Source organism: Pantherophis guttatus, chromosome 1, assembly GCF_059756535.1.
Source record: "Pantherophis guttatus breed Tessera chromosome 1, ASM5975653v1, whole genome shotgun sequence".
In the NCBI taxonomy this organism is placed as follows: Eukaryota; Metazoa; Chordata; class Lepidosauria; order Squamata; family Colubridae; genus Pantherophis; species Pantherophis guttatus.
Window position 1 is genome coordinate 275,939,139 of NC_142063.1, and position 13,470 is coordinate 275,952,608.

Consider the following 13,470-nt stretch of genomic DNA (forward strand, 5'->3'; position numbering starts at 1 on the left):
ATACATGTTCAACCTTGATCTGATTTTGTGTATTCAATAAATGAAGTATCATTGTGTGGATAGAGAGTTTTCTCTACTAAGTCTTTTCGCTGCTAGATATTTAAGAAATAATTGTTTATTTAGCCTTTCTAACTCCATCCTGGTATTCTACAGATATATTGGACTGTATGTTGAATTTCTCATCACTGTAGTCCAATACACTTGGAAGTCACCGGATTGGGAAAAATTGTAACAAACATCATTATGTATATTCATTAATATTTATAAATGCTGTAACAGGGAAAGGAATCTTCCCCTTGAAAAAAGTGATCAGAAGATATTAAGCCTTCCTTACCATGAAAGGATACAGATTCCAGGTACAAAACGGGATCAGCTGCTTGAGGAAAAGAAGTGGATACAGGTAAGCAGAATATGATGCACTTTGTGGGATAGTATTGTCGAGATTGCATGCACAGATAAACAAATACACTCTTTAGCACATATTTGTTATTATATGTCAAAAATCCCCAGTAAACCCACCTATTACTTGGGGGGGAAAAAGGGAAGTTGCAGTGGTGAAATGTAAAATTTGTTACTACCGGTTCTGTGGGCATGGCTTGGTGGTGGTGGGTAATGTGACTGGGTGGGCGTGGCCAACTTTTATTTTTAAATTTTAAAAACATTTTTTCTATATTTTCTGCATTCTTAAAAATGCTTTTAAAAGGCTCTGACGATCCCAGCTGAGCCACCCGATCATCAGAGGCTTTTTTTTTTTACTTTTAAAAGCATTTTTTCAGCCGAAGAGATTATAGAAAAAATGCTTTTAAAAGTAAAAAAAAAAAACCATCTGATGATCGTGCAGCTCAGCTGGGCATGGATTTTTGCTACCGGTTCTCCAAACCACCCTCTGCCATCGCTACTGGATCAGGTGATCCGGTCTGAACCGGGAGCATTTCACCCTGGGAAGTTGGGACCATAAGAATTAAGCAAATCTTTTGAAAGATATGTGGATATTCAGAGTTCAGTTTAGCAAACATGTTTTTATCTTACAGTATTATTTTTCAAATGTATTTATTAATCTATCTCAATTTTTCTTTTAAAAAAGTCTCCCTAATAGCTTGATAGACAGAACTATGCAATCAATATGGCCATCGGTATTTATTTATTTGCTTGCTCGCTTACTTACTTATTAATCACATTTATATGGCCGTACAACTAACTCATGGTGACTCTGGGCAGCTTACACCATTAACATTCTAAAATATGAAAAAGCTATATAAGGGAAGGAGAAGGGGGTGGAATATTGCTTGAGTCCTTTTTTTTAAAATTTGATCTGTAATTGTTATTCATTAATTATTTGAACATTACTGGAAAAATTCCTACCAAAATGGTATTGTTGCCACTGGCACAGTTTCTACTTCAGTGTTAACAATTCTATTCTTCTGGCAAAATAAGCAGTATCTTTAAAGTTTATTAACAGTACATTTAAGCTAGAAGAATTGACTCAAAATATAAGCTGATGTTTTAATAAATGACTATGTAGAAATACAGATGGCATTTCAGAGTTTCTGTTCTTTCAAAAAGAAGAAGCCACAAAACAAGCAAACAAAGATCACTATATCAAAAAGGGAGAATATTGGTAGCTTAGGGTTGAAATGAAGGCTCCTTGATAGCAATAGCAATAGCACTTAGACCAGAGGTGGGCTTCACATAATTTAACAACTGGTTTGCCAGAATCAAAAATGTGAGTGTGTGCGCACATGCGCACTGTGTCAAAAACATGGCGATTGTATAGGACGGGATAGTGCCGTGGCGAGTGGGCGGTCCAGCTGCTGGCCGTAACTACCCATTCGCCCGAATTGGTCTGAACCGGCTGAATCTCATCCCTGACTTAGACTTATATACCGCTTCACAGTGCTTTACAGCCCTCTCTAAGTGGTTTACAGAGTCAGCATATTGCCCCCAACCATTTGGGTCCTCATTTTACCCACCTTGGATGGATGGAAGGCTGAGTCAACCTAGTGAGATTCAGACTACCAAATTGCAGGCAGCCAGCAGTCAGCAGAAATACCCTGCAGTACTGCATTCTAACCATTGCGCCATCACAGTTCTCTGAGATATTCTCTGAGTTTGTTTGTTTTTTTGCAGATGTTTCATTACTCAAACTAAGTAAGATCATCAGTGCTGACGGGAGTGGGATTTGTTCTCAATTTATAAGAAAAGCCACTAGAATATAAATAGAGAGTAAACCCAATGGTGAAATCCAAATTGTTTTACTACTGGTTCTGTGGGCGTGGTTTGTGGGTGTGGTATGGCTTGGTGGGCATGACTTGGTGAGTGTGGCAGGGAAGGATACTGCAAAATCTCAATTCCCTCCCCACTCCTGGGGGAAGCATATTGCAAAATCTCCATTCCCACCCAACTCTGGGGCCAGCCAGAGTTGGCATTTGCCAGTTCTCTGAGCTACTCAAAATTTCTGCTACCGATTCTCCAGAACCTGTTAGAACCTGCTGGATTTCACCCCTGAACAAACCCCATTCCCTACTAGCACTGGTGATGTAACCTACTCTGGGGAAGAAAACAGCTAAGCTCAGAGAGCACAAGGACCCCCTCAAATATCAATGTATCATCATGAGTCAAAGAATCCTACATTTTCTTCCTTTTCTGACATTAATACTGATTATCATCATTTAATTATTATCAGATGTTCAACTGTAAGATAGGGGTTTTTTTTTAACCTCATTTTATGAAAATAAGAGTTTATAGATGTATTTTCCATTTGAAGACTATTGAATTTCTGACATAATTCCTAGATTGATCGTACAGAGAATGAATGTGTTTGGGCTACAAGCTTGATTTTATACTCAAAATAGCAGACCTGATGTCCTGATGACCTCTTTTATCTTCTTGACAGAGGTTGAAGCATTAGCTAGCCTGTTCTTTTCCTACTAAATCTTTCAGGCAGGAGAATAAATAGCATATATCTGAGGCTGCATACAGTAAGTGTAAATTGAATTTCTTCAGCTAATTCATTGAATCAAGAAAAAAAGTGGTTCATCCTGAGATACTGAATATAACTGCAAAGTTAAATTAGCGTTTAAATTTTGGCTTGACATCAACAATATGCTTTTTCAAAGTAACTGCCTGTTGTTATTTTGAATTCATGCCTTTATCTTGTAATTTATATGATACGTAAAATGCAGCCTGGAGGTTTTTATGAAGGTTGGACAACCATTTGTCTGAAATGGTACAGGGGGTTGGATTAGAAGACTTCCAAGGTTCCTTCCAATTTTATTATTCTATTATTCTATTCTATAATTCTGTTATTCAGTCCTAAAAAATGTAGGCCGCACAGAAACTCTTATAAAAATTAGTGGATTAGTGGACGTTAACTATACCAGCGGTGTTAAATCAATCAGCAAGTGTGAAACTTTGGTCTTTTAAAGGGATGTTGAATCATTTATGAACACCTTAGCTTAATGATGAATCTGGACATTTTAAAAGCATGATTTGATTATGGGATTTTTGTCTCAGTACATATTGCCCATCAGGTGAAGAGGGCTGATTTGATTGATTGGCCTGATCTATAAATGCTTTCCAGTCATACAGGACAACAATATGGTCATATAACTCAAGTATATGTGAAAAGGATTTGAGTTTCTCTTACGTAATTTGTATTATTTATTGATCAGTATTTTCCTTGATAAAGATATACAATAAATCAAAATAGAGCTGAAAGGGGCCTTGGAGGTCTTCTAGTCCAACCACCTGATCAAACAGGAAACCCTATACCATTTCATATAAGTGGCTGTCCAGTATTTTCTTAAAAACCTCCAGTGATGAAGCATCTACAAGGCAAGCTGTCCCACTGGTTAATTGTCCTCACTGTTAACAAGTCTCTACTTAGTTCTAGGTTGCTTCTCTCCTTGATTAGTTTCCATTTGTTATTTCTTGTCTTGCCTTCGAAAAGGAAAATATGTTGACAGTATACACTATATTCCATCTCTGTGCAGAAAGAAATTGAAGTTCTAAGAGCAAAGCTGGTTGTTCTGGAAGCTAAAGATCAAGAGTTAAGGATAGAAATTCAAGAACAAGACCGCCATATTCAAGAGCAAGATTATGAACTGTCTACTTTGCTCAGCTGGGTGTCACTCGAAGAACTGCAGACAATTGGCAAAGCCTTGGCTGATATTTTGGTGGCCTCCCATAAAATTCCATACAGGTTGGAATTTCCAGAATCTGTCAAAAGGTATTCATTTCGTGGATTATTTGTTTTTTAAAAATGAAAATCTGCTTTATACCTTTGCCTCTTATTTTTCATTGTATTATTCTACATTTAATGAAGAAACATATATTAAGAAATATAGTCTTTAATTTTATATCCCAGTTCTTAGAAAATTGCTGTATGTATCAGTAATGTTTTATTTGGATTTGAATTTCCTTTAATGATAGCCCCATGAAATCATTCATTTATTAGAATATTAGAATTCTAGTGTTAGAAGGGCCTCTTAGGCCAATGAACCAAATCCCCTGTTCAGTATTGTAACCCAGATTAAATTATTCCAGATAAATGTTTGTCTAGTCTTCTCTTAAACCCATAGAATGAAAACTTGCCTACCACCACTTTGGGAAACTGTCTCTATCATCAAACTGCTCTTTGTTAATGACTTCTCATTCAGTGAAAATTAAAACAAAGCTGAAGGAGTGGTACTTATGATCGGTCCTCAAAATTCCAGCCATCCCAGCAGGCCTGTAGTCACATCATTGTGATCTGGGTGCTTGGCAACCAGCTTGCACTTACGATGCAAGCATCCTGTGGTCATGCCATTTGCGACCTTTCCTTGCCAGTTTTCCATAAGCCATGGTGGCACAGCGGTTAGAATGCAGTATTGCAGGCTAATTCAGCCGACTGCCAGCAGTTCGATCCTGACCAACTGAAGATTGACTCAACCTTCCATCCTTCCGAGGTCAGTAAAATGAGGACCCAGATTGTTAGGGGCAATAGGCTGACTCTGTAAACCGCTTAGAGAGGGTTGTAAAGCACTGTGAAGAAGTATATACCATATTTTTTGGAGTATAAGATGCACCGGAGTATTTCAGAGGCTTTTTTTCTGAAGCTTCGTTTCGGAGGCTTTTTTTCTGAAGCTCCATTTCAGAGGCTTTTTTCAGCCTCTGAAAGCTCTGTTTGAGAGGCTGGGTGGGGCTACATTCAGAGTATAAGACGCACCCAGATTTTCACCCGCTTTTTTTTTGGGTGGGGGGGGAAGGTGCATCTTATACTCTGAAAAATACAGTAAGTCTAAATGCTATTGCTATAAGCAAATTCAATGAGGAAGCTGGCAGGGACTGTTGCAAGAGGCTCCTTTAAGTTGCTTGCACTCTAGTGGCTTTCCCCCCCAAAGATCCTGGCTATGGAGTATGAGATCACAAAGAGGCAGCCACCTGTATATCATCCCTCATCTGGCGGCAGTCACGCTAAGTCCCACATGTTTGCATTGTACTGCACAGCCATTTATCTGACTGCTGCCCTGCTTGCGAACTGCCTGTTCGTGAATGGCTTTTCCATTGACTTTATTTTCTGGAAGCCAGCAGGAAGTTACAAGGAGGTTCTCACTTAACGATATTGATTCTTGCTTAATGATGGCAATGGGAACTGCCAGGATTGCTGTCACTAAGCAATGCAGTCACTTGACCTCACATTTTATGACTTCATCACTCAGCAATAGAAATTCCAATTGCAATTATTGTTGTTAAAACAAGACTACTTACATTTTTAAAAAGTGTTTTTTTAAAAAGAAACATGCAATTAGAATATGTTTTCCTATAGCATAAATCGATTATTCTGTGTCTTTGGAATGAGAGTGCAATCTTAACATGGCTTCCTGCACTGTGCAATCTTCTTGTGGTTGAGAAGATTTGGTTTAATTTTGAAATGGCCCATACATTATGTGTATTGAGGAAGGTATTGTTACTTCACTTTACTCCTAATTGTGCTGCACACACAAAGCACCTGGTAAAACTGTCCAGAGTTACAGAATGAGCACAGAGAAATTCAATAAATAAATATTATAGACTTAGACACTTCAAATAGACTTCGAATAATTTTATTGTCACTTTCAATCTACACTAATCGGCTATACTAATACATTAAAATGAAATTTCATGGCATACAGTTCTCAAAGGATCACCACCTCCAGTATACACTACATAAACATGTCAAAAATATAAATAAATAAATAAATAAATAAATAAATAAATAAATAAATAAATACCCACATATATTATATGAGCTCTGGTAGCGCAGCAGACTAAAGCACTGTTATTAACATTAGCTGCCTGCAATTATTGCTAGTTCAAATCTCACCAGGCTCAAGGTTGACTCAGCCTTCCATCCTTTCTAAGGTAGGTAAAATGAGGACCCAGATTGTGGGGGCAATAAGCTGACTTTGTATAAATATATAAAAGTATGAAGGCTATTGCTTAACGCATTGTAAGCCGCCCTGAGTCTTCAGAGAAGAGCGGCATATAAATCAAATTTTTAAAAAATGACACAGAGAACCAACGCAGTCTGGTTTGTATGTATAAGTGTACATGGCAAAAAACCCCAGATGTTGCGAGTTTACCAGACAGATGGCATAGGGCAGGGGTCTCCAACCTTGGCAACTTTAAGACTTGTGGACTTCAACCCCCAGAATTCCTCAGCCAGCAAAGCTGGTAGTTGAAGTCCACAAGTCTTAAAGTTGCCAAGTTTGGAGACCCCTGGCATAGGGAACAAAGCTGCTACAGAATCTGGTAGTCCTGCTAGAAACATCTGAAAATGAAATTCTATTGGAACCCTTCCCACAACCTCCTTTTTATTCCAATGTCATATATTGTATGTAGATTTTGTACCTGAAGTGTATGGAGATATGATGTTTGGCCCATCCGAACACTTTGAGTTATATTTTTTATGCCTTAGGTTTCATATTTTGGAGGATAATAAGCTCCAAACAAGAAAGGAATGTCTTCTCCATACTGCTAGAATTGCAGTAATATTTCTAATCCAAACATTGCTTGGTCATTTATATGTTTGGAATATTCAGGTGACATTTGGGACAGTTAGTTAGAGCTGTATTCGATTTTTTTTGTAGCTTTCTTTTTCTGCAGGAGCTCTTTGGCAATTGTTTTCCTTGATAGCTTGCTGTCATCACTCTCTTTGGTTTAATAGAGCTTTGCTGTTGCCTTTTCTATTAACTTGTCCTTGAGATGTGCTTATTTCTGTTTTTTTGCTAATTCATGTTGAAGCACAGTAATGTTGACTGTTCTGCTTTTCCTTTGAAGACACTGCATTCTCCATCAAGTAGTACACTATTAAGTGTCTTTAAGCCCCCTGCCCCCCCCAGCTCCGTTTGTTCAATTGTTGGATGCTCTATTTTTAGTTGGATTTAATGACTTTGATATATGACTTACATACCTGATTTATCACACTGTGAAATAACTAGACCAACATGGATACTTCCCATAGTATCTTCAAACAACACAATATGCACAAGACCTAAGAAAAATATTCTCTGCAAATCCTGTATCAATTTAATAGCCACAAGTATTTAAATCCAGGCAAATTTTCTAGAGAAAACCATCCAGCTCCGAACAAGAGTAAGAGAAAAGGCTCTTACAATCAGGAATACCCATAGATTTGACTAAAATATGCAAACTATTATTTCCACTTTTAATTTTATTTTGGACCCTTTTACGCTTCATATCAGAGACTTTTTGGTAATTAGGTCCTGGGAATTCAAAGGTTATTTCCATAAGCTGTCATTTGCACACTTGAAATCCTGTGGAACCATTCAAAACCCAGCAGTGATATTCTCACTGTTACTTGATATCCCACATCAGTTGATCCATGCAACCTGTAGAAGAACATGACAGATGGTTTTCCCCTAGTTCCCCATGCCTCTTTGACATTCAGTGCTTTTATTTGGTGCATTGAAAAAAAAAACATTAGTGCTTGCAAAGGGATACTAAACCACCAAACTGCTCCTTGTACTGATCAATTAAGTAGTAAGGAGCTAGTGAGATACAAAGCATCTTATTCTGTTAGGGCAGGAGAAGATTCATCCAATAAGTGACAGAGGTCCAATGCTTCAAGAGGAAAATTCCATGTGTTTTTCCTCCTGAAAGGCAGGAGGAAGCACATGGCTTCAATTGCCAAACAAAGAGGGAAGTCTGGAGTCAAATGAGTACAGAGCCCATATTCCTGGGAGCAATATGAATGCTTCACATTGAAGCGCCCAAGAGACATTTCTTGTGCTCTCAGCATCTTTTAACGTGCTCATGTGATTACTGAAGTCTGAAACATGGAATACAATATCTTTTCATCTCTATTCATAATTTATCTAGAAAACCAGACAAGATTCACAGATCCTTGCTTAAATTTAGGAATCCAAATACATTTTTATTACTTTTCACTTCATCTCCTCATAGAATCAAAATGATATTCTTCTTCTTCTTCTTCTTCTTCTTCTTCTTCTTCTTCTTCTTCTTCTTCTTCTTCTTCTTCTTCTTCTTCTTCTTCTTCTTCTTCTTCTTCTTCTTCTTCTTCTTCTTCCTCTTCCTCTTCCTCTTCCTCTTCTTCTTCTTCTTCTTCTTCATCACCCTCATCGTAATGCATTATTTAATTTAATAATGTATTAGACTTATATGCTGCCCAACTCTCAATGACTCTGGGTGGCTTTCAAAATAAAAAAAAAGGCAATACAATACAATCAATAAAAGGTGAAGATAAAAGATGGCAAGCGCAGTGAAGCCAGGGATCAAATTGTTGCTTGCCCAAAGCCTGGGTGAAGACCTAGGGTTCATGATTCTTCTAAACAGCACCTGAGAAGGGTTTATCTAATATAGCAACAACAGCAATACCTTAAAAAGCTATTCCTTAAGTTATATAGTAGTAATTGGTAGCAAAAGTGAATACTCCAGTATTGAATCTAGTGCAGTGATGGCTAACCTTTTCCGGATTGAGTGCCCAAAGCTCGTGTGTATGTGAATGCGTGCACGCGCCCGAACCCCCAAAATGCAATGCATGCATGGCCCCCATCAATGCACCCTGCCCCCGTGCATGTGTGCGGCCCCCGCATGTGCCACACCCCTACATGTACCCTCCCCCCTGTGCATGCACGCACCCCCACATGCACACACCCTGCCCCTGCGCATGCATGCCCGCCCCCTGCACATGCCCCACCTCCCGCGCATGTGCAGCAGAGACCCAATGACCAGTTGGCAGACGGGAGGCGCTCGCGCATGTGCAGCAGAGCTGAACTGGGGCAATGGCTCGCATGCCCACAGAGAGGGCGCTGCGTGCCACCTGTGGCACGGGTGCCATAGGTTCGCCATCATGGATCTAGGGTGTTTTCTGCTTATTCACAAGATACAATTTATCCAATAAATCCCATTGCTGTTTAACCAGTAAAGTACAAAATAAACCAAGTGATATTATAGTTAAACAGTTTGCTTGCTAAAAGATAGATAGATAGATAGATAGATAGATAGATAGATAGATTTATTTTTTGTATTTCTATGCTGCCCAACTCTCCGAGGACTCTGGGTGGCTTACAACAAAGACAATATGAACAATATACAATAAGAGACGTTAACCCCCCCCCTTACACACCGCTCATGGCCGGATCTTGCAAGATCGCAGTGGCAAGATCAACGGCCCCAAGCCGATGAGAAAATACAGAGAGAAAATTCACAGGTAGAAACTGCAAGCGCTTAAGGAATTATTAGATGCCCTGATGGATTCATGTTGTGATGCTGAAGGGCAAAGAAACCATTTCACTCTTAATAGAATTTTGCTATATACTTTTCATTGATGTAACTTTCAGCAAAGAGAAATCCCCTGGAGTATTGAATTTGTCCTCTTTCAAAGGAGTTGGATTAGATCTGTTTTGAAGGTCATGCCTTTTAATGACATTTGGCGAAAGATTTCAAGTCTTTGGTAGAGTCAAGTGTCTTCATTCTCATTTTGGAGTTCCTTGATAAGCAAAGTCCAGTTCTTTTTTTTCAATCCTCATCAGTCTTTTCCCATTTCCCAATAGCTTATAGTTGCTTTATTTAGTATGCTGTATGGAAGAATTAGTTTCCAGATTGATAAAAATTTGAAGCAACTTGCTGCAAACAGCAAGCTTCCCTGTTACCATTATGGAGAAAGCCTCTTTGCTGGATTACGAGAAATCTTAAAACAAAATCTAAAAGTCTGTATCATAATATATTAATATAGCAATAGCAATAGCACTTACTTATATACCGCTTTACAGTGCTTTATAGCCCTCTTAAAGTGGTTTACAGAGTTGCCCGCAACAATATGGGTCCTCATTTTACCCACCTCGGAAGGATGGAAGGCTGAGTCAACCTTGAGCCGGTGAGATTTGATCCGCTGATCTGCTGAACTAGCAGTCAGCTGAAGTAGCTGCAGTACTGCACTCTAACCACTGCGCCACCTCGGCTCAATATATTAAAGGAAATATATTAATTCTAAATAGAAAATAATTTAGTTGCTGGAATCCTTATAACCTCATTCTATTCATCTCAATAAATCTTGTTAAGAAGAACCTGTGCATGGAAAAGTATCATTTTCACTCCGGAGCAGCTCTAAAAAAGCCTGACCATCAAATGCCAAGGAAATAAGGAAATCCAGACAGTTTAAATGAATATAAAGGTTTATTGCAAGTTAAGTTCTCTACAAAAATCTGAACTACTAACAGTCCAAACAAATTGGTGGTAAATAAGAGTCAATGGAATTCAAGATGGGCTGCACTTAGATTTCTTGGGGGCATGAAGGGACTTGAAACTGATGATGTATTTGACCCCTCCCTTGGGCTCAGGCTGGTCATCTACACTGATGGTGAGTGTGAGTGGGAGGAAAAAGAGGTATGATGTTTCCTACACTCTTGCTTTCTTTTCCTCCCCCCTGGTGTTATTTCTCCACGGTATTATTTGAAAGTTGGTTGATACGATTTTTAGTGACTCTATGTTGGGGAAAAATTAGGAAGGACAGGATGGATCATATACTAACCTGTGATCAGGGATCAGCAAAATTGCTGTTTTCTAGATTTGCCCCTTACTGTGCCAAAGCTTTGATTCTTATTACCTTTTTATCCTCATTTTCCTTTAAAGAGCTTGAAACAGCAGAAGAGGTTATCAAATGATTTTCTATCTGTAATGGTAATGGATTGACCCTGGGAAGTAGGAGGAAGAACCACAGACTAGACAATAGTCATCAAAGAGGCAGCTGAGCCCACAGAAGGAATGTACACATGGCAAACATCTCAGAAGGGTCCCTCCCTAGTTTCTTTCTTTCTTTGTATCTCTCTTTTATTATTTTTATAAATATCTCAAGGTGATGAACATCTCCAGCACATTTTCCTCCTCCTGTTTTTCCCCACAATAACAACCCTGTGTGATGAGTTGGGCTGAGACAGTGTGACTAGCCCAAGTCACCCAGTTGGCTTTCATGACTAAGGTGGGATTTGAATTCGTGCTCTCCCATTTTCTAGCCTACTGACTTAACCACTAGACCAAATTGGCTTCTTGGATTATAGAAGCAAGAGGGGAGACAGACTTGCAAGGATCTGTTACAGTAGTTCAACCTTACAATAAAGTTAGAGCTAATATTTCTTGGTGGGCTTCTTGCTTGAAGTACCTTGCAAGGCTACCTTCTTGGTAGGCAAGCTGCAATCAAAGGGCTGCCATATCACCTGATCAGAAAAAGCACAACACTTATTACTGGGGAGACTTTTCCTGTTGACAATGTGATCGGCCTGACTAATGAGAAAGTCATCCCCATTTTTTTGCTGACATTAATGACAAAAAACAAAATAGTCTTAACTCTACCAGCCCATCAATCACCTGATAAGCGGTAACTTGATCACTACTGATTGGGTTCCTGGGGCAGCAGAAGCTCACAATCAGGAGTGTCTTGTTGAGGAGAGACCAGAGAGGGGCTTTGTGGCTAAGGACCAGAGGTGAAATTCACCCGGTTCTATTCGGCTCGGGTGAACCGGTAGCGGTGGCTGCGGGTAGGCTCCGCCCACCCATGTGGACCTCATGACTTCACTTTTTTGCGATGATTTTAAACCTCTGCACATAATTCAGAAGACTTTGCACATGTGCAGACGATGGTGCGCACGAGTGAAGTGAACCAGTAGGGAAGGTACTGTATTTTTTGGAGTATAAGGCACACTGGAGTATAAGATGCACCTTAGTTTTTGGGGAGGAAAATAAGAAAAAAGCTGATTGGTGGGTGGATTGGCCTCCTGGAATACTCCCAATCAGCTGTTCCCAGAGGTGAATTTTAGCAAAAAGGTTCGTTGGTTGTGAGCTCTGTGCCTTGCTTTTTTTTCTGCCTCTGAAAGCCTCCGAAACAGAGCGTCAGAAAAAAAGGCTTTTTTTCTGAAGCTCTGTTTGGAGGCTTTTTTTCTGAAGCTTTTTTCAGAAGCTTCTTTCAGCCTCTGAGATCTCCGTTTGTGAGGCTGGGAGGGGCTACATTCTGAGTATAAGAGTATTTCACCCTCTTTTTGGGGGGAAAAAGGTTTGTTTTATACTTCAAAAAATATGGTAAACTAATTTCACCCCTGCTATGACGTGTGTGAAGGCTGAACAGGTATAGATGTAGCTGGTTCATCAGCTTCTGACTCTGAATCTTGCAATCTCTATGGTCTGAGGGCCTGCTTGTTATCCTTGCTCTACTGGAAAGTAGCCAGATTTGCAGTGACTAAAATAAGAACATTGTCAATAATGTCAAGTTTTTAAGGTTGCCGGTAATCAGATGCACTTGTTACATTTTAATAAGTTTAGCTGAAGTTGGTGGTGCTTCTGAATATGGGTCTGATGGATTAACAAATGATATCAGATTTTAATACTAATTTGTTATTTCTAGGCTTCAAGAAAAAATACAGTCCCTTAACATATCTATGACAGAAACGGCTGCTGAAGTAAGTACAATGAAACTGTTATTTTCCCCAATACTAATGAATCAGTGAGTTACAGTACATCAGTGAAAAACACCAATCTGCCTTAAGCAAGGCCTAGCAGGTCCTTATTGTTGAATATCAAATTTGGTGATCTTGAATTTAAATTACTGCAACCTGTTTTACATTGGGCTGCCCTTGAAAACGATTGAGTAAGCTGCAATCGATAATAAAATGCAACCACACATCTACCAATGGGAAGGGTCCAGTACATTATACATGTCTTTGGGTCATTGCGATGGTTGTCAGCCAGATTTCAGGTCCAGTCCAAGATTCTGGTTTTAACCTGTGAAAACCCACATTCCTTGGCACTTGGACTTTCTCTCCTTGCTGGTCTCATCTTAATCTGAGACAGGCTGCTGAGGTTCTCCACCCTTCATGAATTGAAAGGAGTGAGGATTCAGAAGTACACTTTCTTTGTCACAAGCCCCATGTTAGGAACATATCACCCTGGGATACAGAGAGCCGCAGTCTTGTTCTTCTT

At 39.3% G+C, this 13,470-nt stretch overlaps 1 protein-coding gene across 1 annotated transcript in view; it reads left to right on the plus strand.

The window, feature by feature from the left end:
* The window catches only part of DISC1 (DISC1 scaffold protein), a 159,949-nt gene that overhangs the window by 37,731 nt on the left and 108,748 nt on the right, over nucleotides 1-13,470 (plus strand). Inside the window, 3 exon segments of the mRNA XM_060692357.2 lie at nucleotides 280-400; nucleotides 3,993-4,228; nucleotides 12,896-12,950. Of these exon segments, the coding sequence (XP_060548340.2) occupies nucleotides 280-400; nucleotides 3,993-4,228; nucleotides 12,896-12,950 (412 nt within the window).